Below are 27,746 nucleotides of genomic sequence, written 5' to 3' on the forward strand. Positions count from 1 at the left end.
AAGGAGACAGGCTGGTAGCTGGTAGCAACCACATAGTTATAAATATAATGCAGCTGAATCCTCTTTAAAACATGATTTCATTGCAGGCACATAGGCATGCATGCGCATGAATTCTGCTGAACGTAGATCTTTTTAAAGCACACAGATAATATCACGTTTCTACTTCTCTCTGATCTGTTCTTCCAGGAGGAATCTATGAGGTGTGACTTTAAAACAGATACCATGTTTCTTACCTGAGTTTTGTCCCTCTTTCCTTCCCTTGTGCTACCTTTTCAGTTTGTTAATGTTCCCCATCCCCCATATCTTCAAAACCACCTGCAATGAATTATAATTTTTTTAAAAAAATCTAAATTAAAGTGATAAACTAAAATAAATAAACAAATACTGGAGACTCTAGGCACCCTGTACTGGAAACTGGAAACATTTTCAATCTGGAAGCCGTTTCATATTGCAGGATAAATTGTTTCATTAAGAAAATGCTTTAAAGAAAGGAAATGCAAATATAAAGCGCATGATGCCAAAGAATTTTAAAAAGCTCTACTGCCAAGAACAGTGGTAAGTATATAATAAGTAAAAGATTGGGAGCATGTACTGAAAATTTCACATACTGGAAGCAGATTTAACCCAAGAGCGTGCTGTCTCAGGCTTCAAATCAAACTGCGGTGGTGCAGTGGGGGCAGAATTCCATGATGTCTGCTTGCCCCGTGCTGAGGCCAGACCCCACCAACGGTGGGCGCCTCCCACCTGAGCTAGCTCTCTATGCTATCCCCACAGAGGTCTATCCAAGGATAATGTGCAGACAAAAAGAGCAGAACATCAAACTACATTTAGGGCATGGTCTCAAATATGGAAAATGTATTTAAAAGAAATAATGGAAACAACAAAAGAGTAATAATGGTTATCTCAGATAGGATAGTCATTCATTTATATTTTCTTCTTTAGATTTTCTACATGCTCTAATAGTTCTACAATGAAGAAAGAGTTGCTTGGACAAAAGATACAGCTGTGCTACAATCTACTCAGTCTCTAGGACATCCCTGGAGGAAGGAGAGAGTCAACAGGAAGGTGTGACGGGTGTTTTATCAGGCCTGTATCTTTAGCCAGATACAAAGCCCCCAAATGTACACCTGCACTCATTCTGTCTCAATCATGAGCTGTTAATCAAGTTAATTATGAGCAGTTGAAGCCCTGGGAGCCCTTAGTGACTGACAGTTCATCCTATAATTTCTCTGTGAGTTACAGAGCCAAAGATGAAGTAAGGCTGCTTCTCTTTTAGGAGCCCTATCTCCAGTTTCTGCTTTTGTTTTTGTTTCAGTGTTAGCCTCCTTAGGAAACCAGCACAGCATCAACAGCCCCCCAGATTAGCAGCAGAGCAGATTCCAGTGATCAAGCAGCATCCTTTAGCCCAAAGGGGGAATGATGAAGGGGGCCTGTCTTTCTGTATTTTATCCAGGCTTTGGATTCTAGGTCTTGGCGATTAAGCCAGAAGATTGCTTCTCAGCCCTAAGCATTCTCCTAGAGGCCTTCTCCCCTGGCACAGGTCAAAGACAGAGCCCAAGAGAGGGAAGTGAGCCAGAATAAGTATGTCATCCAATGACCTCACCCCCAGAAAACAGGCAGGTAAGGCAGCTGGAACAACAGAGTTAGAACACTGAACAGCGCGAAGGGAAGCAGCTCTAGCAACGGAAGGGTCATTTGCGGACCCTGGAAAGCTAGTGTTAAAGAACAGAAAGCTTGACCTTTGTGTTGGAGTTGTGGGGTGAGGCTCTCTCTTGAATCGTTAATTCCGTACACCTACCCGATTCTGAGTGGGTGCCCTATACACAGAGATGATCAATATGTATTTCTGTCTAATTAATTACAACCTGTTCCAGGGCCTTCTTCCCTTTTCCTCATCTTCTCTTCTCTCTTGAATTCATTCATTTATTTATTCCATACACATTCACTGAGCACCTACTGTATTTTAGATACTATGCTGTCTAGAAATTCAAGATGAGTAGGAATTCAAAGATGGATGAGTCACAGCCTCTTCTGTCAAAGAGCTTACAGTTGAGTTGTAGCCGTGTGTGTGTGTGTGTGTGTGTGTGTGTGTGTGTGTGTGTGTGTGTTGGGGTGGGGGAGAGACAGACACATGGCCTTTAAATGTGATAGTGTGACAGGGCCCATATTAGGACATGTTCTAGGTATGGTTTGGGAACAAAGGGAGAGGGGTCAGTTACCTGTCTGGAGTGCTGGTCAGAGATGTCTTCATGAAAAGGTGACCTCTGAGCTAAGTCTTAAACATGATCTGGGCAGAATTTCTAAAAGCAGAAATGGAGCAGGAGGTAGTGCAGATGCATAAGCAATGGGCCGAGATGAGAGTGGGGCCAGCTGCCAGGAATATGAGTCAGCAATGAGGCTGGAAAAGTTGGCTGAGGTCGGACCAAGGTGATCCAGGCTATCAGGTCTGGACTGAACTCTGCAGGCAATGGACCACCCATAAGGATATCTAAGCAGAAGAACAAGATCAGACCTGTATGTCAGCCAAGTTATTGTGGCCACAGGATGTAGGATGTATTGGTGGAAAGAGAGACAACAGGCAGAGGCCTCTTCCATGGGAGAGCTCATCACAAGAGCCCAAGAAGGAACAAGTACCAGAACTAAGCTATAGCGTGGCAGGAATGAGAAGCAAATAGTATGTAAGAGAGACATTACAGGGAGACACAAGAAGTAGAATCCACATGACCTGACAACAGGTTGCGTGTGTATAGCCTGAGCAAGCCAAGGAATCACCAGACTTCAGGGGGCGTTATTCAAGAATGTGGTGTGCATTCAGGCAATATCTAGAGATGATGGGGAACTTGGAAATTCCCTTTTTTTGCTTTGGCAAAGCACCGTGTAATAAACATCCTTGAGCACCTATAATGAACAACTTGGAATACTTATGTTAAAGAAGAAGGGATCTCACAGAGGTCAGAGCCGCTCATGGGCTGTGTGGCCTGGGGAAGGCACTTTACCACTCTGAGCCTCAATTTCTCACTCTGCAAAATGGGGATGATCATTGAATCTATTTCATGGGGTTGTTATGAAGAGGAGAGACGAGATGACGCTGTGCAGTGTTTAGCAGGGAGTCTGACACGGTAGCTTTCAGTGAATGTTAGCTATTATTACTATTATTATTAGCACGGGTTGGAGGATGCATGTTAACCGTACTGCCAGGGCCTTAATTTAAACTAGCATCAGGACAAAAATAGCATGAGGAAAAACATTTTCCTAAAATGCTGTTTCTTTTGGGGTGGTTTCATAATGCTCAGCTGAAAATCACACCTCATACTTAATATTTAAAAAAAAAAAAAGTAGAAGCCATCCAAATTTCCAATGGCTTCTCACCCCTTTAGACTGAAATCGAAAATCCTCACAGGGATCTTCTAAGCCCTGTATGATTTGGCCCAAGCTCCCTCTGCAATATCCTCTCTGCTCTCCCCCTTGCTCACTTCACTCCAACCACAGACTTACTTTGCTATTCCTTAAACACCCCTGATGTGTGCCCACCTTGGAGTTTTTGCACTTTCTACTCCCTTGGTCTGGAACGCTCTTTGCCTGACATCTTCATGGTTTGCTTCCTCACTTCCAGTGTTTGCTTAAATTTCATTTCTTCAAATAGAGGCTCTTCTGACCACCCTAAAATTGTCCCCTCCATCAGTTCCTATTCCCTTACCCTGTATTATCTTTCTTCATTGGACTTACTGTCCAATAAGATGTTCAGACATCTTATTATATACATAGCTGTTTATTTCTTTATTGTCTGCCTTCCTCATTATTAGGTTTGTTCTGTTCAACTTATTATCGTGCCTGAAATAGAGCCTAGCACTCAGCAGACTCTTAATATTTATTAAATGAATGAAGCACTTCCTCTCAGCAACTCTTCTCTTAGTTTCCGTGGTTTTCTCCCTGCTTCCTCAGACATTCCTTCTTCCTTACCTTTCCTGGGTGTTCTTTTTCTAACTGACTTCTAAATGCTGGTGTTCCTCAGGACTCCATCCTGGATCCGTTTTTTCTCTCTTCACTCTCAGCCTAAGCAGTCGCATCTATTTCCATGAATTTAAGTACCAGCTTTATGTGGCTTACTTCCAAATTCTATCTCTAGCCCAGAACTCCAGACTTAGCCGATTGCCTGCTTGACATCTCCACTTGACTATATAATAGGCATTTCAAAAGTAACATGTCCATAACTGGATTCTTGATCCCCCCGGCCCCAGCAAAAACCTGTCCCCCTCTAGAATTTCTGAATAGGAAGATCAATGTGGTTGGAAAAAGGGAAAAACTGTTCTGTTTACGTAGGACTTAAGTAAAACTGGAAAAAAAATCAATTGTATCAAAGAAGGAGAGGAGGAGGTAATAGAATTATGAGGAGCTTTGGACCCTCTTTGGCACTAGCACAGTCCTCGCTATTTTACGAAAAGACACCACTTGCCACTGGGTTACCCGAGTCGAAACCCTAGGATTCCTCCCTTTCTCTTACTTCTGCAGCCAATCCATCAGCTAGTTCTGTTTTTCCACAAAGTACAATTGAAACCGTCCTCACCTCTCCATTTCTGCTCCATGTCTCTGTTCTAGGTCATCATCATTTCACGTGGACTCCTGAAGAAGCCTCCTAACTCATCTCCTCGTGACCCTTCTTGCTGATTTGAACCTGTTCTCCGAGTAGCATCAAGAGTGACCTTCTTAAACTGTAAACTATATAATGACACTTTTAAAAAATCCCTTAAATGACCACCCACGTCATTAGAGTAATACTTGAACCCCTGACACTGGCCATGCCCAAATCTCTGCTGGTCACTCTATCCTCAGCATGCACCACTCTCCACCTGACTGGATACACTTCAGCAGCGCCAACCAGTCTTCCATCTGTTCTGAGGATTCAACAGATTCTTTATTGCATGAGGCCTTTTCATGTGCTGTTCCCTCTGTCTGGAATGCTCTTCTTTCAGCTCTTTGCATGACTAGCTCTGTACCTTTGCATCCTTGCTCATTTTAAATGGCACCTCCTCGGAGAGGTTTGCCTCCGATCACCTATTTAAACATTTAACAGTTAAATCCAAATGTTATTTTGAATTTTTAAAATAAGATAAAGCGATCTTGGCCAAGATGGAGTAACAGGAAATGAATTTATCCAGCAGCCTGAAACAGCTAAAAAACTGGTTAAAATATATGAAACAATGTTTTCAGATACTGGACATCAGGAAGCAGAGATGAGTAATCCTTGAAAGAACAGAAACAGGGTTAGCCCTGTGATTGCCCCAGGTTGTTGCCCAGAGAGAGGATCCAGAATGCAGCATCGAGAGGGGTAACCTAGGCAGAGTCCTGTGGTCTCCCTGGGTTAAGGAGATGGTGTTGGGTGTCTGGTAGGCCAGGGTGGCTAGAGTTCACAGGGCAGAGTACCAGACAGAGAGAGCAGCACGAAGAAAAAGCTCTGGAAATCTGCTGAGGATCTCCCTTGGAGCTCCAGCTGAATACTGATCAGTGCATGTGTGGGAGGAAACTATACAGTGCCAGGGAAAGAACAACGTGAAAGGATTAGAAGGAACAATCCTTGAAATTCACACAGGGCTAGAAATAGTCTGTGTTTCCATTAGCCAAAGTGGAAAAACCTCCAAATTCATGGGTTGTCAGGAAGAGTACTCAGAAGGGTGTTATATCAGCAGAGGAGAAAATTAGTCCTAAAGGTTGCTCTGATTCCGAATAACAAAGCATAAAAGCAAACCTCAAAAGGAGGAAAAACTAGACTAAAATTGTTTCCAAATAACATAACACAAAGCACAAGAATATTTATAAGAATACAAAAATATGCAGCATTCAACAGGGTAAAATTTACAACCATCATCCAACCAAGCATTGCCAAGCTTACAGAGAAGCAGGACAAAATACAACCCATAATAAGGAAAAAAAATCAACCAGTAGAAACAGACCCAGAAATGACAGATGATGAAGTGAGTAGGCAAAGACATTTAGTACTTATTATAACTATATTCCTTATTATAACTACATTCCATGTTAAAGGCAGAGGACAGATAGACCATGTTAAGTAGAAATATAGAAGATATAAAAAAGATTTAAATCAAATCTGAAGATGAAAACTAAATGATTTGATACAAAAAATACACTAGATGGGATTAGTAACAAATTAGACACTACAGATGAAAAGATTAGCAAACATGAAGAAATAGCAGTAGAAAATGCAAAATAAAATGCAAAGAACAAAGACTGAAGGGAAAAAAATGAAAAGAATATTAGTGAACTATGGGGCAACTTTAAGCAGCCCAAGGGGGGTAGTGAGGAAACTTTTGGGGGCGGATATGTTCATTATCTTGATGGTGGTGATGGTTTCACAGCCGTACACATATGTTAAAGCTCATCAAGTTGTATGCTTTAGATATACGTATTTAACTTACTGTACTTCCATCATGTCTCAACATTGGTATAAAAAAGCAGTCTGGAACTAAAATCCCAGATAATAACGTGGGAGATGGCAATGGGGTGGTGGAGCAGTGGGTTGGGATACTAAGTGAGGGGAAGCAATAGCTTTCTAAGCTTCTTGTCTATTTGGGAAGAATGGGTCTATTTGTCTAATAGGTAATAGGTACCTATTAACTGTATAAGTTGTTATAAAAATATGTTTTAAAACAAGTATCTTAAAAAAATAAAATAAAACAAGTGTCTTAAAAATATGGGTAGCTACTGAATGAAGCAAAATAGAATGCATAACTTGAAACCAATGTAAGAGAAAGTAGAGCAAAAAATAACTGATCAATTCAACTAAAGCAGAAAAAGGAAAAATAAGAAAACTAGAAAGATAGTAAACAGAAATTGAAAATACTTGAAGTTTTTTATTCAAGAAACTAGAAAAAGAACCACAAACTAGCCTGAAGTAATAGAAAGAGGGACTCTGTAAACTTAAAAGCAGAAATAAAAAGAAATAGGAAAACTGTAAAGTTCATCAATAAAACCCAAAGTTGTTTATTTTTAAGATCAATAAAATAACTTTGGCAAGTATTAAGAGGAAAAAAGACAAGGTATAAATAACATTAGGAATTATATTTATTTTAAATTACAAGCAAATAGTTTATGCCAATAAATTTTGTTTTTTAAATCAACTTTATTGAAGTATAATTTACACACAATAAAATGCACACCTTTTAAATGTATTATTTGAGGAGTTTTGACAACTATATGCCACCTGTAATGACTACCACCACAATCAAGGTATTTCTGACAACCCAGGAGTTCTCTTGTCAGTTCTCAGTCAATCCCCTTTGTCTACCTCTTGGCCCTAGGTAACTGCTGATCTGATTTCCAAATGATAGTTTTGCCTTTTCTTGAGTTTTGTATAAGTGGAATCATACAGTATCTATCCTTTTATGTATGCCTTTTTTCATTCAGCAAAATTATCTTGAAATTCATCCATGTTGAATATCAATAGTTCATTGCATTTCATTCCTGAATAGCAGTTTACTATGGATATACCACAATTTTTAAATCAGTTCATCTCTTGGTGAACACTTGGGTTGTCCAGTTTGGGGCTCTTATAAATAGAGCTGCTATGAAATTCATTTCCAAAGGGATATATTTTTTCATTTCTCCTAAATGAGTGGAAGTTCTTGGTCCTATGATAAATGTATGTGTAACTTTGTAAGAAACTGCCACTGTATGAAAATTCTAGTTGTGTCATATTCTTGCCAACATTTTACAGCAATATAAATGAAAACCTAAATGAAATAGACAATTTTATAAAAAGTAATGAATTACCAAAATTGGTTGAAGGAAAAGTAGGAAACCTGAAAAGACTAATAACCATGCAAAGTATTGAAATGGTAATCAAAGGTCAACCCCACCCTCCAAAGATATACTATGATCAAAGAGTTTTACTAGTGAAGTTCTACCAAAGTGTCCAGGAATAGATAATTCCATCTGTTGTTCAAAGTGAACAGAGAAAAAGATAGCAGTTCATTTTATGAGGCTATTACAACGCTGATACCAACATTTTGTAAGGATATCATGAAAAAACATCTGTAATTTAATATCACTTCAATCAAGGAAGCAAAAGTCCCACATTAAGTATGCTTTAAAAAATAAGCAATGCCAAGCATGATCAATAAGAGGTTATAGTAGTAGGAATGGTAGGATGCTTTAACGTTAGAAAAATCTAGCAATATCATTTATTGAGCTAACCAATTAAAGGATAAAACCATATGGTCATCTGAAAAGATGCACAAAAAGCATTTAATAAAATTTCAACTCCTGTTCTTGATTTTAAAACATATACATACAACACGTATACACATACTCAATAAACTGAACACAGATAGGAATTTCTGCGGGAAGCACATATTACTAGAAAATCCAAGAAAATCGATTGGCACTATTTGAACCAATTTGAGAGTTCAGCAGGGTGACTAAATACACAAGATTAACACTAAGATCAATACCTTCTCTACACACCAGCGTTAACTAATTAGAAAATATAATGGAAAAAAGAAATACATGTAATAGTTCCAAATATATTCTAGGAATAAAACAACCAAAAAATAAAGAAACCAGACCTTTATGAGGAAATCTATAAAACTTTATTCAAAGACATTATTTAAAATCTCAGCCTCTTACTGTATGTTTCCTTCCGAACACTTAAGAAAAACTGCGTTTTTAAGAACCATGTTCTTTGAAACAATAATGTCATTTAAGAATGGGGAAAACCCAAATCAAATCATACTGGTGGTTTTCATCATTTTACCCGCCTCCCTCATCCTTAGATTGTAAACTTATTGAGGGAAAAGATCGTTAGTCGTGTTCCTCACTCTGTCCCCCCACCCAATACCTTTCACAATTCTCAGCACAGATTTGGCCCCTTACAGCTGTAAAACATCGAAGAACCTGAAGCACTTGCTGGTCCTCTTTCTCTCTACCTATTTTGATGGATGTTACGCAATAATATACCGAAATTGCTCCAAGCCTTCCACGTGATAAGACCTCCGCCAACGACTCATCCCAGACAATCAGAATACTCCTCACCTGTGACCTCTCCCCGCCCCCACCCTCCCCCAAGGCCGCAAGAGGGGGAATCTTACAGTCTCGGGCTGTTTTTCTCCTGGCGAGGCCAATGCGCCTGCGCATCGTGCCCTGATTGGCTGAGAGCTGCGGACCTGCGCGCGCAGGCCTCCACCTCGGTTACTAAGAGCGTGAGCCGAACGAGGGCGGGTGGGGGTGGCACTGTCTCTGGCCCCCTTTGAGGCCTGTACCACGCCCACCATGCCTAACCGCAGGGCCAGTCGCAATTCCTACTATTTCTTCGTGCAGGAGAAGATCCCCGAACTACGGCGGAGAGGCCTGCCCGTGGCTCACGTCGCTGATGCCATCCCCTACTGTTCCGCTGACTGGGCGGTAAGGCTGGAGGCCAGTGAGCCCAGGGTCGGGCGGTTGAGCAAATGGGAGGGAAACAAGACTCGAGGAGGCCAGTGACCCCTGGGCCCCTCCTGGAGGAGGAGGGACACTCCCACCCCCACCCTTCCGCGGCTCAGGGCAACCGACGCCGCTTCCGCCTCCCTGTAATGTGCAGGCGTCTACAGGCTGGGCCCTGGGCAGTAGGCCCTCACTGCTGCTGCTTGTCTCCCCCTTCTATCTCCTCAAGCTCCTGAGGGAGGAGGAAAAGAAGAAATATGCAGAAATGGCTCGAGAGTGGAGGGCTGCCCAGGGAAAAAACTCTGGGCCTTCGGAGAAGCAGGTAAAGTTAGCCAGAGAAGAGCAGTCACCTGCCTTGCACGTAGGCATGCTCAGTAAATGCTGGATGAGTGAATGGCAATGGTAGATGACTGGGTGATTTGGGTGAATGCAAAGAAGAGTTTTTCATTTTTTTCCTCACGTAAGAGAATGCCTGGTAAAAAAAAATAGCAGGCTCCGGTACTAGGGCACACCTGGGTATCATTTGATGGTGAAGGCCAGGGAAAATCCCCTTAGAAAACCTGCACCCAGTTGACCGTGATTAGCAAAGGGAGCGTTGATATTTAGGGTTTGTACTAGATGACCTCTAAGGGTCTCTTTCAACTCCTTTATGATTTAAGAACCCTTTTTCAAATGTTTGAAAGTAGTTTGCTCCCCTCTCTGTTTTTTTTCTTTCTTTGCGGTATGCGGGCCTCTCACTGCTGTGGCCTCTCCTGCTGCGGAGCACAGGCTCCAGACGCGCAGGCTCAGCGGCCATGGCTCACGGGCCCAGCCGCTCCGCGGCGTGTGGGAATCTTCCCGGACAGGGGCACGAACCCGTGTCCCCTGCATCGGCAGGTGGACTCTCAACCACTGCGCCACCAGGGAAGACCCCCTCTCTTTTTTTGAATGACACCTGGAACAAGGCCAGTTTCTGTGTTTAAAGTATGGAAATAACAAGATTTATGGATGTTTGTGAATGTTTGTGTCTTACAGGTGAGAGTTGTATAAAGTTTATTTGGGTTAATTTGTGTGTAGCAGGATGTTAAAGCACTAAATAAAATTTGTTGCTGATTCATATCAAGAAAAGGCAAGGTAATTGTGGAATTTCCCTCCTCCCTCTGTGTTCTTCCCATTCTTACATAGCAAAAATTCTATTCCTTATTATAAACTGTTAATATTGGATTGAAATTCGAGAGAGTTTTGCTTGTTTTAGGTTTGATTTTTATTTTATGGCTTTGTGTTTGAGTAGACGCTCTAATAAGTTGAATATGTACTTGCGAACCATAATTTTTTTTTTTTACTTCTCACTACAGTGTCTTAAGACATCTCCCCTCAAAATGAAAGCCACGTTGTATGTATACGTCATTGAGACTTGGAGTCAGCACAATCTGGTTTTTACTTTGAGTGAAGAACAAATAATATTAGAGTACTTTGGGAAATGTTTTTTTTTAATAAATTTATTTTTTGGCTGCATTGGGTCTTTGTTGCTGTGCGCGGGCTTTCTCTAGTTGCAGTGAGTGGGGCCTACTCTTTGTTGCGGTGCGCAGGCTTCCCATTGCGGTGGCTTCTCTTGTTTCGGAGCACGGGCTCTAGGCACGCGGGCTGCAGTAGTCGTGGCTCGTGGGCTCTAGTTGTGGCGCACAGGCTCAGTTGCTCCGCAGCATGTGGGGTCTTCCCAGACTAGGGCTCGAACCCGTGTCCCCCTGCATTGGCAGGTGGATTCTTAACCACTGCGCCACCAGGGAAGTCCTGGGAAATATTTTTTTGGCCACTGGACAGGCATGTATTGTGTGACCCAGTAGGATTAGTTTAGATTATCAGTAGTGGGCAAATGGCTTTCAGCAGTAATTGGAGTGGTTATTTACCACTCAGCCTTTTGATACAAAATATTTATAGATTTTTGCCATTGTCTGCCTTTGGGTGTTGGTTTTGTTGACGATTATTTATTTATATACTCATTGGGTTTATTGGCCTGGAGAGGTTACCAAAGTAATCTGTGGGTTGTTTTGCAGTTATTTTACTAAATTTAAATGTATGGTATAAAGTGCCCAGCAAGAGTTTAAGTATGTGGCCAATGATTACCTTTTTCTTTAGAAACCTGTTTCCACCCCACTGAGGAGTCCGGGCATGCTTGTACCAAAGCAGAATGTTTCACCCCTGGATATGTCAGGCTTGTCTCTAAAAAGTGATCAAGGTAGAGTAATCCTAAAATGTTTGCTTAGATAAATTTGGGTGCTTAAAATACTATGATATATTGATCAGTAAACGTGTGTTCTGTTCATTTTGATTCTGCCTTTCAAAGTAATTGACTACAGGTGTTTGAACACGATGGCACTAAAGTTGTAAAAGATCGGGTAATGTGCTTTCGTTGAAGTAACACGGGAGATTTTTTTTTTTTGCAAAAATCTGGTCTCTTGTTTTCTACCACTTCATATGTTATTAAACATACTTTTTGGATTTAAGTGTTTATAGCTAGACACTTACATACACTTGTTATAAAAGTAAAGATAAATTGAGCTAGCCTAGATAAAAACATAGCTAATCAGAGTCCTTCCTATTCCTTCTGGCTGTTTTTTATTAAATATGTTCTTTGTTAAAAATTTAATCTTCAGCATCTTAAGTGTGGCCAATCCTGGTAAATAAGACCTCCTTACATTCTCACATTTCTTTCTTTCTTTAGAGAATCTAAGTGGTCTTGTGTATATTGGTAAAAAGTAAAGAGTGAACTAAATTGTCCATAGTTTATATCAGTTTTTCTACACTGATTGTACTTGGTTTTATTTCCCTAGCCCTTATATTTCTTGAGTATGGGTCACAGCTTTTCTTAAGTCATTCCTGAGATTCAGGGCTTATGTACAGCTAAATTACGTAGAGCTGGCTGCAAGTTTGAATAATTTTGTTACTTCATGCAAAGAGTGGTTACTACTTTAATCCTTGATAAGTGTAATTATAAAAATTGATTAATTTACCTGGTATAGCTGATTTATTTTCTCTTTTCCAGCTCATTTAGGGATATAGGAACACAAGGAGAAAGGTTCTAAAACTTTTGGTTTTGTCAAAGGGGTAAATGCGAAATGCTCATCTTTTCGTGTTTTCTTTTTTTTTTTTTTAAGCTGTCCTTGGAGGCATTTTTTATTTTTTGAACATTTTTAGCCATGGCGAGCTACCTCCTCACTGTGAACAGCGCTTCCTCCCTTGTGAAATAGGCTGTGTTAAATATTCTCTCCAAGAAGGTATTATGGCAGATTTCCACAGCTTTATAAATCCTGGTAAGTGGCCAGTTAGAGTAGATGCTAGATCTTTAAAAGTTGTTTTTTATATTGACCTTATTTGATAATAGTATTTTTATTAAAAGCAGTTGTGTAGGTAAGTTCTTAAAGTGTAACACAGGACTTCATAATAATTGGATGAAAAACTTTAGAACTAAGTGTTGACACAGAGTTTTTGGTTTAGTCTTTTAACCTCAAGTAAGCATTAGAGTTGGGTGGATAGAATGCTTGAAAAATGTGTAGACTGCTATTTGCTTATTTGCAGTCTTACATCTTAGAATTTCCTGAAAGCTTCTTATACCTTTGCTCTTTTCTTTACCCCATCCTTCACCTCCACAGTCACCAGTTTTTAACTTGCTATTGCTTTATAACCTTGAGCAAAGTACTTATCCTTTCTGAACCTATTAGCTCTATAAATTGGGGATAATGCCTATTGGAGGCCTGTTCTAAGGAAGACATGAGAAGGTATGGAAATAGCGTAGTATTTAATAGGCTCTCGGGTATTCTCACTATTTTTTCTTCCTCCTACTCCACCCCATCAAAAGCAATTAGTAATGAAGACATAGGAATTGATTCAGTTCCCAAGTTGGTAAAGAGTAGTTAAGGGAGTACTATACCTTTAAAGGTAAGTGGGTGGAATGTGTAGGGGGAAGAGTAAAGGAGAAGAGGTTGGGAAAAGAAGAATTTCATCTTCAGTTTTATCAATTGCTTTAAAATTCATTAGGACAGTCCAGTACTTTTCCTTGTTTTGAGATAACAAGAAAAATTTTCCTACTTAACACTTAGGAGAGTTGCTGCTTAGGACACATCAAAAAACTACTTTTTTCTGTACGGGTGTAAGACATTAAAAAATAGAATTTGGAGACTTTTTTCCTCCAAGAAATACGTAAATACCTTGCTATATCAAGGGCCTCATGAATCCCTGTGGCCTCTTCGTGGACCCCTGGCTAAGATTCCTTTAGCACAAATTTTCTTTACCTAGTATTTCTTTCTCTGTGAGGAATAACCTGCTTTTTAAAGTAGCTTAGACAATATACCAAGATTCTTTGATAGTCATAATAGCTTTGGTTAGGAAAAAAGTCCCCTAGGAGGGTTTAATCTTCTGTAATTTCACATAGCAGTAACAAGTACCTATGTTATGATTTGGTTATCCTGTGGAATATTACTGTAGCACAACCGGAGAGCTTCCAGATTTCTGCTTCTCTCAATAAAATATTTTGTATTACAGGTGAAATTCCACGAGGATTTCGGTTTCATTGTCAGGCTGCAAGTAAGTATAAAGTAATGGGGTAGAATATAGGCATTGTGTGTACCTGGTTAAGATGCTGCTTTAAACAGACACATAAAACATTGATTGGGGGGAAGAATAACCTAAATTATTGTTGGAGAATCTTCATAGAAGTGGTAGATGGTGTATGTAATCCTCAAAAACTTTATAATTATATAGAATGAAAGGATAATATCCTTTTCCCTTTATGGAGATTGTGTTTTTACTTTCTTCTTTTTTTCTGCTTATATCGTTTGGCTTAAAGATCAGCGGCTTTTACCCGCCAGGTGCATAGGTAGGTCTTTTAACAGGTATCAGGTTACCTAGATTTAGGGCCATTCACAGGAATATCCATTCAAAATTAAGGGATAAAAAGTCGATACTGGGCCTCCCTGGTGGCGCAGTGGTTGAGAGTCCGCCTGCCAATGCAGTGGACATGGGTTCGTGCCCCGGTCTGGGAGGATCCCACATGCCGCGGAGCAGCTGGGCCCGTGAGCCATGGCCGCTGAGCCTGCGCATCCGGAGCCTGTGGTCTGCAACGGGAGAGGCCACAACAGTGAGAGGCCTGAGTACCGCAAAAAAAAAAAAAAAAAAAGTTGATACTTCAAAAATAACAGAATGTTATACAGCAAAACAGCTATGAATTAATTTTTCAGATGAGGAAAACGGGTTTCTATTTTAAGTATTTTGCAACCAAAGGATGTGACTGTATATCTAAGCTCTTGTACTCTTTTCTAGAAACTAGATTTTAACCAGTTTCTTATTTGATTCAAATGAAAATCATGATAATAGGTTTGCTTTTTAAGTTTTATTCAAAATGTCAGTTTTTTTCTTAAAAATGTAGGCAATTAGCCAGTAGAAGTGTTTGAAATTAGAAATAAGTTTTTCAAATCTGCCATAACAAGCAGCTGTTTTGTAATACTTATATTGTTCTTTATAAGTGAAAAGAATATTTTAGACTCATTTTTGGTTATGTCCTTTGAGTTTTTTCCAGTCTTAGTGAAAAATATGTCCTAGTCCTTTTTTTGTTTGCCTGGGATCAGGGCTGTAGGCCTTGGAACAAAGAGTTTAAGGCAATTTTTTTTAGTAAGTTTGTAGCTTTGAAAAAAATTCTGTTGTAACTTTGAGGTGTGAACCTAGCTAATCTCAAGTGTTACATTGTCTGAGGTTATTTGACAAAATAGGCAGTGGTAAAACCAAAAATAGAAACTTAGCTGGTGAATTAATTTCACATTTTTACTTAAGTTCCTTTTCTGGTTTGTTCATCTGATGAGTGCATTGGAATCTCTATGTGCCAGACACTCATTTGTGAGAATGTCCCTTTACTGTTTATTTTGTTTCTGATTAAATTTTTAAAAAAATTATTTTTAAAGGCTTATTTTTACAGTCTTTCCAAATTAACTGATTAACAGAAAGTGTGGTTCTTTTTTTTCTAACATTTTTATTGGGGTATAATTGCTTTACAATGGTGTGTTAGTTTCTGCTTTATAATAAAGTGAATCAGCTATACATATACATATATCCCCATATCTCCTCCCTCTTGTGTCTCCCTCCCTCCCTCCCTATCCCACCCCTCTAGGTGGTCACAAAGCACCGAGCTGATCTCCCTGTGCTATCTGGCTGCTTCCCACTAGCTATCTGTTTTACATTTGGTAGTGTATATATGTCCATGCCACTGTCTCACTTCATCTCAGCTTACCCTTCCCCCTCCCCGTGTCCTCAAGTCCATTCTCTACATCTGCATCTTTATTCCTGTCCTGCTAGGTCCTTCAGAACCTTTTTTTTTTTTTAGATTCCATATATATGTGTTAGCACATGGTATTTGTTTTTCTGTTTCTGACTTACTTCACTCTGTATGACAGACTCTAGGTCCATCCACCTCACTACAAATAATTTCATTTCTTTTTATGGCTGAGTAATATTCCATTGTATATATGTGCCACATCTTCTTTATCCATTCATCTGTCAATGGACACTTAGGTTGCTTCCATGTCCTGGATATTGTAAATAGAGCTCCAATGAACATTGTGGTACATGACTCTTTTTGAATTATGGTTTTCTAAGGGTATATGCCCAGTAGTGGCATTGCTGGGTCGTATGGTAGTTCCATTTTTAGTTTTTTTAAGGAACCTCCATACTGTTCTCCATAGTGGCTGTATCAATTTACATTCCCACCAGCAGTGCAAGAGGGTTCCCTTTTCTCCACACCCTCTCCAGCATTTACTGTTTGTAGATTTTTTGATGATGACTATTCTGACTGGTGTGAGGTGATACCTCATTGTAGTTTTGATTTGCATTTCTCTAATGGTTAGTGATGTTGAGCATCCTCCCATTTACCATTGGAACAAAAAGAATAAAATACCTAGGAATAAACCTACCTAAGAAGACAAAAGACCTGTATAGAAAGGTCTTATAGAAAACTGTAAGACACTGATGAAAGAAATTAAGGATGATACAAACAGATGGAGAGATATACCATGTTCTTGGATTGGAAGAATCAACATTGTGAAAATGACTATACTACCCAAAGCAATCTACAGATTCAGTGCATTCCCTATCAAACTACCAATGGCATTTTTCACACAACTAGAGCAAAAAATTTCACAATTCGTAGAGAAAGTGTGGTTCTTAGAAACAAACCTATTAAGGACTCTAGGAATGTTTTCTTGAGTTTTTTTTCAGACTAATTAAAACTGAGCACAATGTTTTTCATTCAGGAAACCTAAGATCCTTGGAGCTCACAAATTTAAGCGTGTCTTAAATTGCCAATTTGATAACCCTGAGAAATGTGCCAGTTAAATAAGACAAATGAGTGTATTAGAGTGACAGCTATGTCGACATAATAACTAAAAATGCCCAGGCTAGTGTAATCAAGCTGATATTTAGGAAAAGACCGTGTTTCATACAGTAACACACTGAAGCAATTAAAATTTGACGTGGTTACAATTTGATTAGAAGTTAAGGAATGTGCATGTAGATGTTTCAAATGCTCCTGTGCTATCTGACCTTTTAAGAAGTAGTTACAAGTGAAATCAAGCGAAGGCTTCATGGGCATTATGGTTTAGCACATAATATCGAAGAATTTCAAGATTGGAAGAGATTTTGATACAGACTCCCCCCCCACAACCCGTATGTTCCTCTGAAGGGGAGTGCAGGTTCTGTATGTGTGTGTTGGAGTGGGGAGGAGGAGGTAGGAGGTTTGGGCCCATCTCATTCTCCCACACTTCCCCAGAGCAACTCTGCTTCTATTTATTTCACTAATTAATGATTTTTGAGAGAGAAGCTCTGCTTTAAAAGGAGCAAAGCCTTAGAAACTGCTTTTAGCTTCCTGTACAAAAGGTCTGTCAGCTTTTAAAATGAAGCTTCATACACAAAAACATCATAACATTCACTGAAGGTGGAAAGAGTATTAATGATCAGCAGTGCACCTGCTGATCAGTCAGCTGAAGAAATAGCACATTGCTGTTATCATTGAAGACCCCTGTATTTTTCCCTGATTTCATCCTCCCTCTTAAGAGAACCACTGTTCTGAATTTTGTGTTTGTTCCTTTGTTTTATGAATAATTTTATGATAAATACATATTTAAATGGTGTATTTAATTCTGCTTGAACTTTGATTTAACATATTGTGTATATTTCTTTACTTGTATTTTTTTTTAACTCAACAGTGTCTTTTCCCCATTTTTTCATTGGATTGTTTTTCATCTTTTTTTGGTTTATGGAAGTTTATAATATGTTTTTATTGATTGTTTTAATTGTGTGCAGATACCTGTTTGCAGTTGGTGCCTTGCATTTTTTTAACTCTCTTTATGGTGTATTTTAGTGAACAGAAGTTTTTATTTTTAGTTCAGTAAATGTATCTTTTCCATCATGGTTGTGGGGTTTTTTGGTCTTATTTAAGATTTCCCTTCTACTTGAAGGCCATGAAGATATATTTATTTTCTTCTATAGTTCCAAGTTCTTATTCCACCTGGAATTGACTTATGTATGATGTGAGGAAAAGATTCGGTTCCGTTTTTTTCACATGTGGATAATCAGTTGTCTCAGCGTATTTTATTGAATAATCAATTTTTCCCCATATGTCGTGCCACCTGTATCATATCACGTTTCATTTTATGCATGAGTCTTTCTGATATCTTCTGTTTTATAGACCTGCTTGTTTTTTGGTGCCCATGTCATATGTTAAACGTGATATTTTGATCATATTTACTTGACTGTGTTCTTTTGGAATATTGTGGTTATTCTTGACTTTTTGCTTTTCCACATACAATTCAGAATCAGTTTATCATGCTTCACAAAAAGCTTGTTGAGATTTAGAATCTCAGGATTTGGAACCACAGGATTCTAATCTCAGGATTTGGGTTTTTCTTGAGGGGGTGTTTATGTATTTTTATATTTTTAAATTTTTAAATGTTATGCAATTTTTTTTTTTTTTTTTTTTTTTTTTGCGGTACGTGGGCTTCTCACTGTTGTGGCCTCTCCCGTTGCGGAGCACAGGCTCCGGACGCGCAGGCCCAGCGGCCATGGCTCACGGGCCCAGCCGCTCCGCGGCATGTGGGATCTTCCCGGACCGGGGCACGAACCCGTGTCCCCTGCATCGGCAGGCGGACTCTCAACCACTGCGCCACCAGGGAAGCCCCAAATGTTATGCAATTTTAAAGATCACTTTCTACTTACAGATACTACAGAATATTGGCTACATTCTCTATGTTGTACAATACATTCTTGATCCTGTCTTACAGCCAGTACTTTGTACCTCCTACTCCCCCACTCCTATATTGCACCTCTCCCACTGGTAGCCACTGGTTAGTTGTTTATATGTGTGAGTTTGCTTCTTTTATGCTATATTCACTAGTTTGTTTTTTTAGAACCACATATAAGCGATGTCATGCAGTATTGATCTCTCTCTGTCTGGCTTCTTCACTTAGCATAGTGCCCTCCAAGTCCATCCACGTTGCTGCACATGGCAGAATTGTGTTCTTTTCTGTGGCTGAGTAGTAGTCCTATGCATATATATATACCACAGCTGCTTCTTTAATTTTTATTTTATATTAGAATATAGTTGATTTACAACATTGTGTTAGTTTCAGGTATACAGAAAACTGATATAGTTATACATATGTCTATTCTTCTTCAGATTCTTTCCCCATATAGGTTATTACAGAGTATTGAGTAGAGTTCCCTGTGCTATACAGTAGATCCTTGTTAATTATCAATTTTATGTATAGTAGTGTGTATATGTTAATCCCAAACTCCTAATTTATCCCTCCCCCCCCCACCTTTCCCCTTTGGTAACCATAAATTTGTTTTCTGAGTCTATGAATCTTTTTGTAAGTAAGTTCATTTGTATCATTTTTCTTTTTTAGATTCAACATATAAGGAATATCATATGATATTTGTCTTTGGCTTACTTCACTGAATATAATATTCTCTGCGTCCATCCATGTTGCTGCAAATGGCATTATATTATTCTTTCTTATGGCTGAGTATATTCCATTGTATATGTGTACCACATCTTTATCCATTGCTCTTTCGATGGATATTTAGGTTGCTTCCGTGTCTTAGCTATTTGAAATAGTGCTGCAGTGAACACTGGGGTGCATGTATCTTTTTGAAATATGGTTTTCTCTGGGTATATGCCCAGGAGTGCGATTGCTAGATCATATGGCAGCTCTATTTTTAGTTTTTTAAGAAACCTCCATACTCTTCTCCATAATGGTTGTACCAGTTTACATTCCCAGCAAGAGTTTAGGAGGGTTCCCTTTTCTCCACACCCTCTCCAGCATTTACGGTTTGTAAACTTTTTGATGATAGCCATTCTAACGAGTGTGAGGTAATAACTCACTGTAGTTTTGGTTTACATTTCTCTAATAATTAGTGACGTTGAGCATCTTTTCACGTGCTTTTTGGCCATCTGTATGTCTTCTTTGGAGAAATACATCTTTAGGCCTTCTATCCATTTTTTTTTAACATCTTTATTGGGGTAAAATTGCTTTACAATGGTGTGTTAGTTTCTGCTTTATAACAAAGTGAATCAGCTATACATATACTTATGTCCCCATATCTCTTCCCTCTTGTGTCTCCCTCCCTCCCACCCTCCCTATCCCACCCCTCTAGGTGGTCACAAAGCACCGAGCTGATCTCCCTGTGCTGTGCGGCTGCTTCCCACTAGCTATCTACCTTACGTTTGGTAGTGTATATATGTCCATGCCTCTCTCTCGCTTTGTCACAGCTCACTCTTCCCGCTCCCCATATCCTCAAGTCTGTTCTCTAGTAGGTCTGTGTCTTTACTCCTGTCTTACTCCTACGTTCTTCATGACATTTTTTTTCTTAAATTCCATATATATGTGTTAGCATATGGTATCTGTCTTTCTCTTTCTGACTTCACTCTGTATGACAGACTCTAGGTCTATCCACCTCATTACAAATAGTTAATTTCATTTCTTTTTATGGCTGAGTAATATTCCATTGTATATATGTGCCACAACTTCTTTATCCATTCATCCGATGATGGGCACTTAGGTTCCTTCCATCTCCGGGCTATTGTAAATAGAGCTGCAATGAACATTCTGGTACGTGACTCTTTTTGAATTATGGTTTTCTCAGGGTATGTGCCCAGTAGTGGGGATTGCTGGGTCATATGGTAGTTTTATTTGTAGTTTTTTAAGGAACCTCCATACTGTTCTCCGTAGTGGCTGTACCAATTCACATTCCCACCAGCAGTGCAGGAGTGTTCCCTTTTCTCCACATCCTCTCCAGCATTTATTGTTTCTAGGTTTTTTGATGATGGCCATTCTGACTGGTGTGAGATGATATCTCATTGTAGTTTCAATTTGCATTTCTCTAATGATTGATGATGCTGAGCGTTCTTTCATGTGTTTGTTGGCAGTCTGTATATCTTCTTTGGAGAAATGTCTATTTAGGTCTTCTGCCCATTTTTGGATTTGGTTGTTTTTTGTTATTGAGCTGTATGAGCTGCTTGTAAATTTAGGAAATTAATCCTTTGTCAGTTGCTTCATTTGCAAATATTTTCTCCCACTCTGAGGGTTGTCTTTTGGTCTTGTTGATGGTTTCCTTTGCTCTGCAAAAGCTTTGAAGTTTCATTAGGTCTCATTTGTTTATTTTTGTTTTTATTTCCATTTCTCTAGGAGGTGGGGCAAAAAGGAACTTGCTGTGATTTATGTCATAGAGTGTTCTGCCTATGTTTTCCTCTGAGAGTTTGATAGTTTCTGGCCTTACATTTAGGTCTTGAATCCATTTTGAGCTTATTTTTGTGCATGGTGTTAGGGAGTAATCTAATCTTATACTTTACATGTGCCTGTCCAGTTTTCCCAGCACCACTTATTGAAGAGGCTGTCCTTTCTCCACTGTACATTCCTGCCTCCTTTATCAAAGATAAGGTGACCATATGTGGGTGGGCATATCTCTGGGCTTTCAATCCTGTTCCATTGATCTATCTTTCTGTTTTTGTGCTAGTACCATACTCTCTTGATTATTGTAGCTTTGTAGTATAGTCTGAAGTCAGGGAGCCTGATTCCTCCAGCTCCGTTTTTCGTTCTCAAGATTGCTTTGGCTATTTGGGGGCTTTTGTGTTTCCATACAAATTGTGAAATTTTTTGTTCCAGTTCTGTGAAAAATGCCAGTGGTAGTTTAATAGAGATTGCATTGAATCTGTAGATTGCTTTGGGTACTAGAGTCATTTTCACAATGTTGATTCTTCCAATCCAAGAACATGGTGTATCTCTCCATCTATTTGTATCATCTTTAATTTCTTCATCAGTGTCTTATAATTTTCTGCATACAGGTCTTTTGTCTCCTTAGGTAGGTTTATTCCTAGATATTTTATTCTTTGTGTTGCAGTGGTAAATGGGAGTGTTTTCTTGATTTCATGTTCAGATTTTTCATCATTAGTGTCTAGGAATGCCAGATTTCTGTGCATTAATTTTGCATCCTGCAACTTTACCAAATTCGTTGATTAGCTCTAGTAGTTTTCTGGTAGCATCTTTAGGATTCTCTATGTATAGTATCATGTCATCTGCAAACAGTGACAGCTTTACTTCTTCTTTTCCGATTTGGATTCCTTTTATTTCCTTTTCTTCTCTGATGGCTGTGGCTAAAACTTCCAAAACTATGTTGAATAAGAGTGGTGAGAGTGGGCAACCTTGTCTTGTTCCTGATCTTAGTGGAAATGCTTTCACTTTTTCACCATTGAGGACGATGTTGGCTGTGGGTTTGTCATATATGGCCTTTATAGCGTTGAGGACAGTTCCCTCTATGCCTACTTTCTGCAGGGTTTTTATCATAAGTGGGTGTTGAATTTTGTCGAAAGCTTTCTCTGCATCTATGGAGATGATCGTATGGTTTTTCTCCTTCAATTTGTTAATATGGTTTATCACATTGATAGATTTGCGTATATTGAAGAATCCTTGCATTCCTGGAATAAACCCCACTTGATCATGGTGTATGATCCTTTTAATGTGTTGTTGGATTCTGTTTGCTAGTATTTTGTTGAGGATTTTTGCATCTATGTTCATCAGTGATATTGGCCTGTAGTTTTCTTTCTTTGTGACATCCTTGTCTGGTTTTGGTATCAGGGTGATGGTGGCCTCGTAGAATGAGTTTGGGAGTGTTCCTCCCTCTGCTATATTTTGGAAGAGTTTGAGCAGGATAGGTGTTACCTCTTCTCTAAATGTTTGATAGAATTCGCCTGTGAAGCCATCTGGTCCTGGGCTTTTGTTTGTTGGAAGCTTTTTAATCACAGTTTCAATTTCAGTGCTTGTGATTGGTCTGTTCATAGTTTCTATTTCTTCCTGGTTCAGTCTTGGCAGGCAGGTTGTGCATTTCTAAGAATTTGTCCATTTCTTCCAGGTTGTCCATTTTATTGGCATAGAGTTGCTTGTAGTAATCTCTCATGATCTTTTTTATTTCTGCAGTGTCAATTGTTCTCCTTTTTCATTTCTAATTCTGTTGATTTGAGTCTTCTCCCTTTTTTTCTTGATGAGTCTGGCTAATGGTTTATCTATTTTGTTTATCTTCTCAAAGAGCCAGCTTTTAGTTTTATTGATCTTTGCTATCATTTCCTTCATTTCTTTTTCATTTATTTCTGATCTGATTTTTATGATTTCTTTTCTTCTGCTAACTTTGGGGTTTTTTGTTCTTCTTTCTTTAATTGCTTTAGGTGCAAGGTTAGGTTGTTTATTCGAGATGTTTCCTGTGTCTTAAGGTAGGCTTGTATTGCTATAAACTTCCCTCTTAGAACTGCTTTTGCTGTATCCCATAGGTTTGGGGTTGTTGTGTCTCCATTGTCATTTGTTTCTAGGTATTTCTTCCCTCTTTGATTTCTTCAGTGATCACTTTGTTATTAAGTAGTGTATTGTTCAGCCTCCATGTGTTTGTATTTTTTACAGATCTTTTCCTGTAATTGATATCTAGTCTCATAGCATTGTTGTCAGAAAAGATACTTGATACAATTTCAATTTTCTTAAATTTACCAAGGCTTCATTTGTGACCCAAGATACGATCTATCTTGGAGAATGTTCCATGAGCACTTGAGAAAAATGTGTATTCTGTTGTTTTTGGATGGAGTGTCCTATAAGTATCAATTAAGTCTATCTTGTTTAATGTATCATTTAAAGCTTGTGTTTCCTTATTTATTTTCATTTTGGATGATCTGTCCATTGGTAAAAGTGGGGTGTTAAAGTCCCCTACTATGAATGTGTTACTGTCCATTTCCCCTTTTATGGCTGCTAGTATTTGCCTTATGTATTGAGGTGCTCCTGTGTTGGGTGCATAAATATTTACAAGTGTTATGTCTTCTTCTTGGGTCGATCCCTTGATCATTATGTAGTGTCCTTCTTTGTCTTTTCTAATAGTCTTTATTTTAAAGTCTATTTTGTCTGATATGAGAATTGCTACTCCAACTTTCTTTTGGTTTCCATTTGCATGGAATATCTTTTTCCATCCCCTTACTTTCAGTCTGTATGTGTCTCTAGGTCTGAAGTGGGTCTCGTGTAGACAGCAAATATATGGGTCTTGTTGTTGTATCCATTCAGCCAATCTGTGTCTTTTGGTGGGAGCATGTAGTCCATTTACATTTAAGGTAATTATCGATATGTATGTTCCTATTCCCATTTTGTAAATTGTTTTGGGTTCGTTATTGTAGGTCTTTTCCTTCTCTTGTGTTTCTTGCCTAGAGAGGTTCCTTTATCATTTGTTTTAAAGCTGGTTTGGTGTTGCTGAACTCTCTCAGCTTTTGCTTGTCTGTAAAGGTTTTAATTTCTCCATCAAATCTGAATGAGATCCTTGCTGGGTAGAGTAATCTTGGTTGCAGGTTTTTCTCCTTCATCACTTTAAATATGTCCTGCCAGTCCCTTCTGGCTTGCAGTTTCTGCTGAAAGATCAACTGTTAACCTTATGGGGATTCCCCTGTGTGTTATCTGTTGTTTTCCCCTTGCTGCTTTTAATATGCTTTCTGTGTATTTAATTTTTGACAGTTTGATTAATATGTGTCTTGGCATATTTCTCCTTGGATTTATCCTGTATGTGACTCTCTGTGCTTCCTGGACTTGATTAACTATTTCCTTTCCCATATTAGGGAAGTTTTCAACTATAATCTCTTCAAATATTTTCTCAGTCCCTTTCTTTTTCTCTTCTTCTGGAACCCCTATAATTCGAATGTTAGTGCGTTTAATGTTGTCCCAGAGGTCTCTGAGACTATCCTCAATTCTTTTCATTCTTTTTTCTTTATTCTGCTCTGCAGTAGTTATTTCCACTATTTTATCTTCCAGGTCACTTATCCGTTCTTCTGCCTCAGTTATTCTGCTATTGATCCCATCTGGAGTGTTTTTCATTTCATTTATTGTGTTGTTCATCATTGTTTGTTTCATCTATAGTTCTTCTAGGTCCTTGTTAAATGTTTCTTGCATTTTCTGTATTCTATTTCCAAGATTTTGGATGATCTTTACTATCATTATTCTGAATTCTTTTTCAGGTAGACTGCCTATTTCCTCTTCATTTGTTAGGTCTGGTGGGTTTTTATCTTGCTCCTTCATCTGCTGTATGTTTTTCTGTCTTCTCATTTTGTTTATCTTACTGTGTTTGGGTCTCCGTTTTGTAGGCTGCAGGTTCGTAGTTCCCGTTGTTTTTGGTGTCTGTCCCCAGTGGCTAAGGTTGGTTCCGTGGGTTGTGTAGGCTTCCTGGTGGAAGGGACTAGTGCCTGTGTTCTGGTGGACAAGGCTGATTCTTGTCTCTCTGGTGGGCAGGTCCACATCTGGTGGTGTGTTTTGGGGTGTCTGTGGACTTATTATGATTTTAGGCAGCCTTTCGGCTAATGGGTGGGGTTGTGTTCCTGTTTTGCTAGTTGTTTGGCATAGGCTGTCCAGCACTGTAGCTTGCTGGTTGTTGAGTGAAGCTGGGTGCTGTCGTTGAGATGGAGATCTCTGGGAGATTTTCGCCGTTTGATATTATGTGGAGCTGGGAGCTCTCTTGTTGACCAGTGTCCTGAAGTTGGCTCTCCCACCTCAGAGGCACAGCACTGACTCCTGGCTGCAGCACCAAGAGCCTTTCATCCACATGGCAATTCTAATAGTAACTTTTACTTTTCGACCACTTCCCAAAATTGTAGTTCTCTTTTTCTGTGTAGCAGCTTTGGATGGTTCCTTCACCGATGGAGAAGTTATCCAGTGGTACTTTCGCACTGCCCTAGTCTCAAAGCTCTGTGTATGCTCTTTAGATGGTTAACACATTTACCCCAAGAGCAACGCTGCAAGCTTGGCAGGCCTGCCTCTGAGCTGGGATCCAGATACCAAATCTTGTTTACCCCAAGTTGTTGAATTTTTTCAGTTTTATCACATTGCATACTCTAGTTTGCTTCCTCTACTTAGCTTCCAAATATTGGTTGTTGGGTTTTTACCCTCCAGGAAGGAGATTGCAAGAGTCTTTTCTGGAGAAGCTTCTGTGATCCTAAGCCCTTTTAAGTCAGGAACTGAGGGAGATTCTGAAACTCTTCTTGCTGTAGTCACCAGCACCAATAGACACTGGCATCTGCACATCCTCTCCAAAGATGATTCATGGACAGCTTTATCTCTGCTAGTGTTGGAGGGTCTCCTGCAGAGGTGGGGGGTGGCTGTGGCTCACCATGGGGACAAGGACACTGGCAGCAGAAGTTCTGGGAAGTACTCCTTGGTGTGAGCCCTCCCAGAGTCTGCCATTAGCCCCACAAAACAGCACAGGTAGGCTCCAGTGTTCGGTTGCCTCAGGCCAAACAACCTATCCATTTTTTTTAACATCTTTATTGGAGTATAATTGCTTTACAATGGTGTGTTAGTTTCTGCTTTAAAACAAAGTGAATCAGTTATACATATGTTCCCATATCTCTTCCCACCCTCCCTCTCCCACCCCTCTAGGTGGTCACAAACCACCGACCTGATCTCCCTGTGCTATGCAGCTGCTTCCTACTTGCTATCTATTTTACGTTTGGTAGTGTATATATGCCCATGCCACTCTCTCACTTTGTCAGAGCTTACCCTTCCCCCTCCCCATATCCTCAAGTCCATTCTCTAGTAGGTCTGTGTCTTTATTCCCATCTTACCCCTAGGTTCTTCATGAACTTTTTTTTTTCTTAGATTCCATATATATGTGGTGGCATACGGTATTTGTTTTTCTCCTTCTGACTTACTTCATGCTCTATGACAGACTCTAGTTCCATCCACCTCACTACAAATAACTCAATTTCGTTTCTTTTTATGGCTGAGTAATACTCCATTGTATATATGTGCCACATCTTCTTTATCCACTCATCTGTTGATGGACACTTAGGTTGCTTCCATGTCCTGGCTATTGTAAATAGTGGTGAAATGAACATTTTGGTACATGACTCTTTTTGAATTATGGTTTTCTCAGGGTATATGCCCAGTAGTGGGATTGCTGGGTCGTATGGTAATTCTATTTGTAGTTTTTTAAGGAACCTCCATACTGTTCTCCATAGTGGCTGTATCACTTTGCATTCCCACCAACAGTGCAAGAGTGTTCCCTTTTCTCCACACCCTCTCCAGGATTTATTGTTTCTAGATTTTTTTTGATGATGGCCATTCTGACTGGTGTGAGATGATATCTCATTGTAGTTTTGATTTTCATTTCTCTAATGATTAATGATGTTGAGCGTTCTTTCATGTGTTTGTGGGCAATCTGTATATCTTCTTTGGAGAAATGTCTATTTCGGTCTTCTGCCCATTTTTGGATTGGGTTTTTGTTTGTCTTTTTGTTATTGAGTGCATGAACTGCTTGTGAATTATGGAGATTAATCCTTTGTCAGTTACTTAATTTGCAAATATTTTCTCCCATTCTGAGGGTTGTCTTTTGGTCCTGTTTATGGTTTCCTTTGCTGTGCAAAAGCTTTGAAGATTCATTAGGTCCCATTTGTTGATTTTTGTTTTTATTTCCATTTCTCTACGAGGTGGGTCAAAAAGGATCTTGCTGTGATTTATGTCATAGAGTGTTCTGCCGATATTTTCCTCTAAGAGTTTGATAGTGTCTGGCCTTACATTTAGGTCTTTAATCCATTTTGAGTTTATTTTTGTGTATGATGTTAGGGAGTGTTCTAATTTCATACTTTTACATGTAGCTGTCCAGTTTTCCCAGCACCACTTATTGAAGAGGCTGTCTTTTCTCCACTGTATATTCTTGCCTCCTTTATCAAAGATAAAGTGTCTATACGTGCATGGTTTTATGTCTGGGCTTTCTATCCTGTTCCACTGATC

At 39.3% G+C, this 27,746-nt stretch overlaps 1 protein-coding gene across 5 annotated transcripts in view; it reads left to right on the plus strand.

The window, feature by feature from the left end:
- Positions 1–27,746, plus strand: part of MAEL (maelstrom spermatogenic transposon silencer) — a 120,995-nt gene that overhangs the window by 56,661 nt on the left and 36,588 nt on the right. For 4 of the 5 annotated variants that reach the window (XM_032614130.1, XM_032614141.1, XM_032614162.1 and 1 more), the window contains 5 exons: positions 9,331–9,414; positions 9,662–9,754; positions 11,548–11,647; positions 12,567–12,722; positions 13,951–13,992. In XM_032614130.1, the coding sequence (XP_032470021.1) occupies positions 9,331–9,414; positions 9,662–9,754; positions 11,548–11,647; positions 12,567–12,722; positions 13,951–13,992 (475 nt within the window). Of the gene's footprint in view, positions 1–9,330; positions 9,415–9,661; positions 9,755–10,765; positions 10,805–11,547; positions 11,648–12,566; positions 12,723–13,950; positions 13,993–27,746 lie in introns of those variants that run through there. The other variant, XM_032614172.1, reaches the window with a different exon arrangement.

The sequence above is a fragment of the Phocoena sinus genome, chromosome 1, assembly GCF_008692025.1.
Source record: "Phocoena sinus isolate mPhoSin1 chromosome 1, mPhoSin1.pri, whole genome shotgun sequence".
NCBI classification, from domain to species: Eukaryota; Metazoa; Chordata; class Mammalia; order Artiodactyla; family Phocoenidae; genus Phocoena; species Phocoena sinus.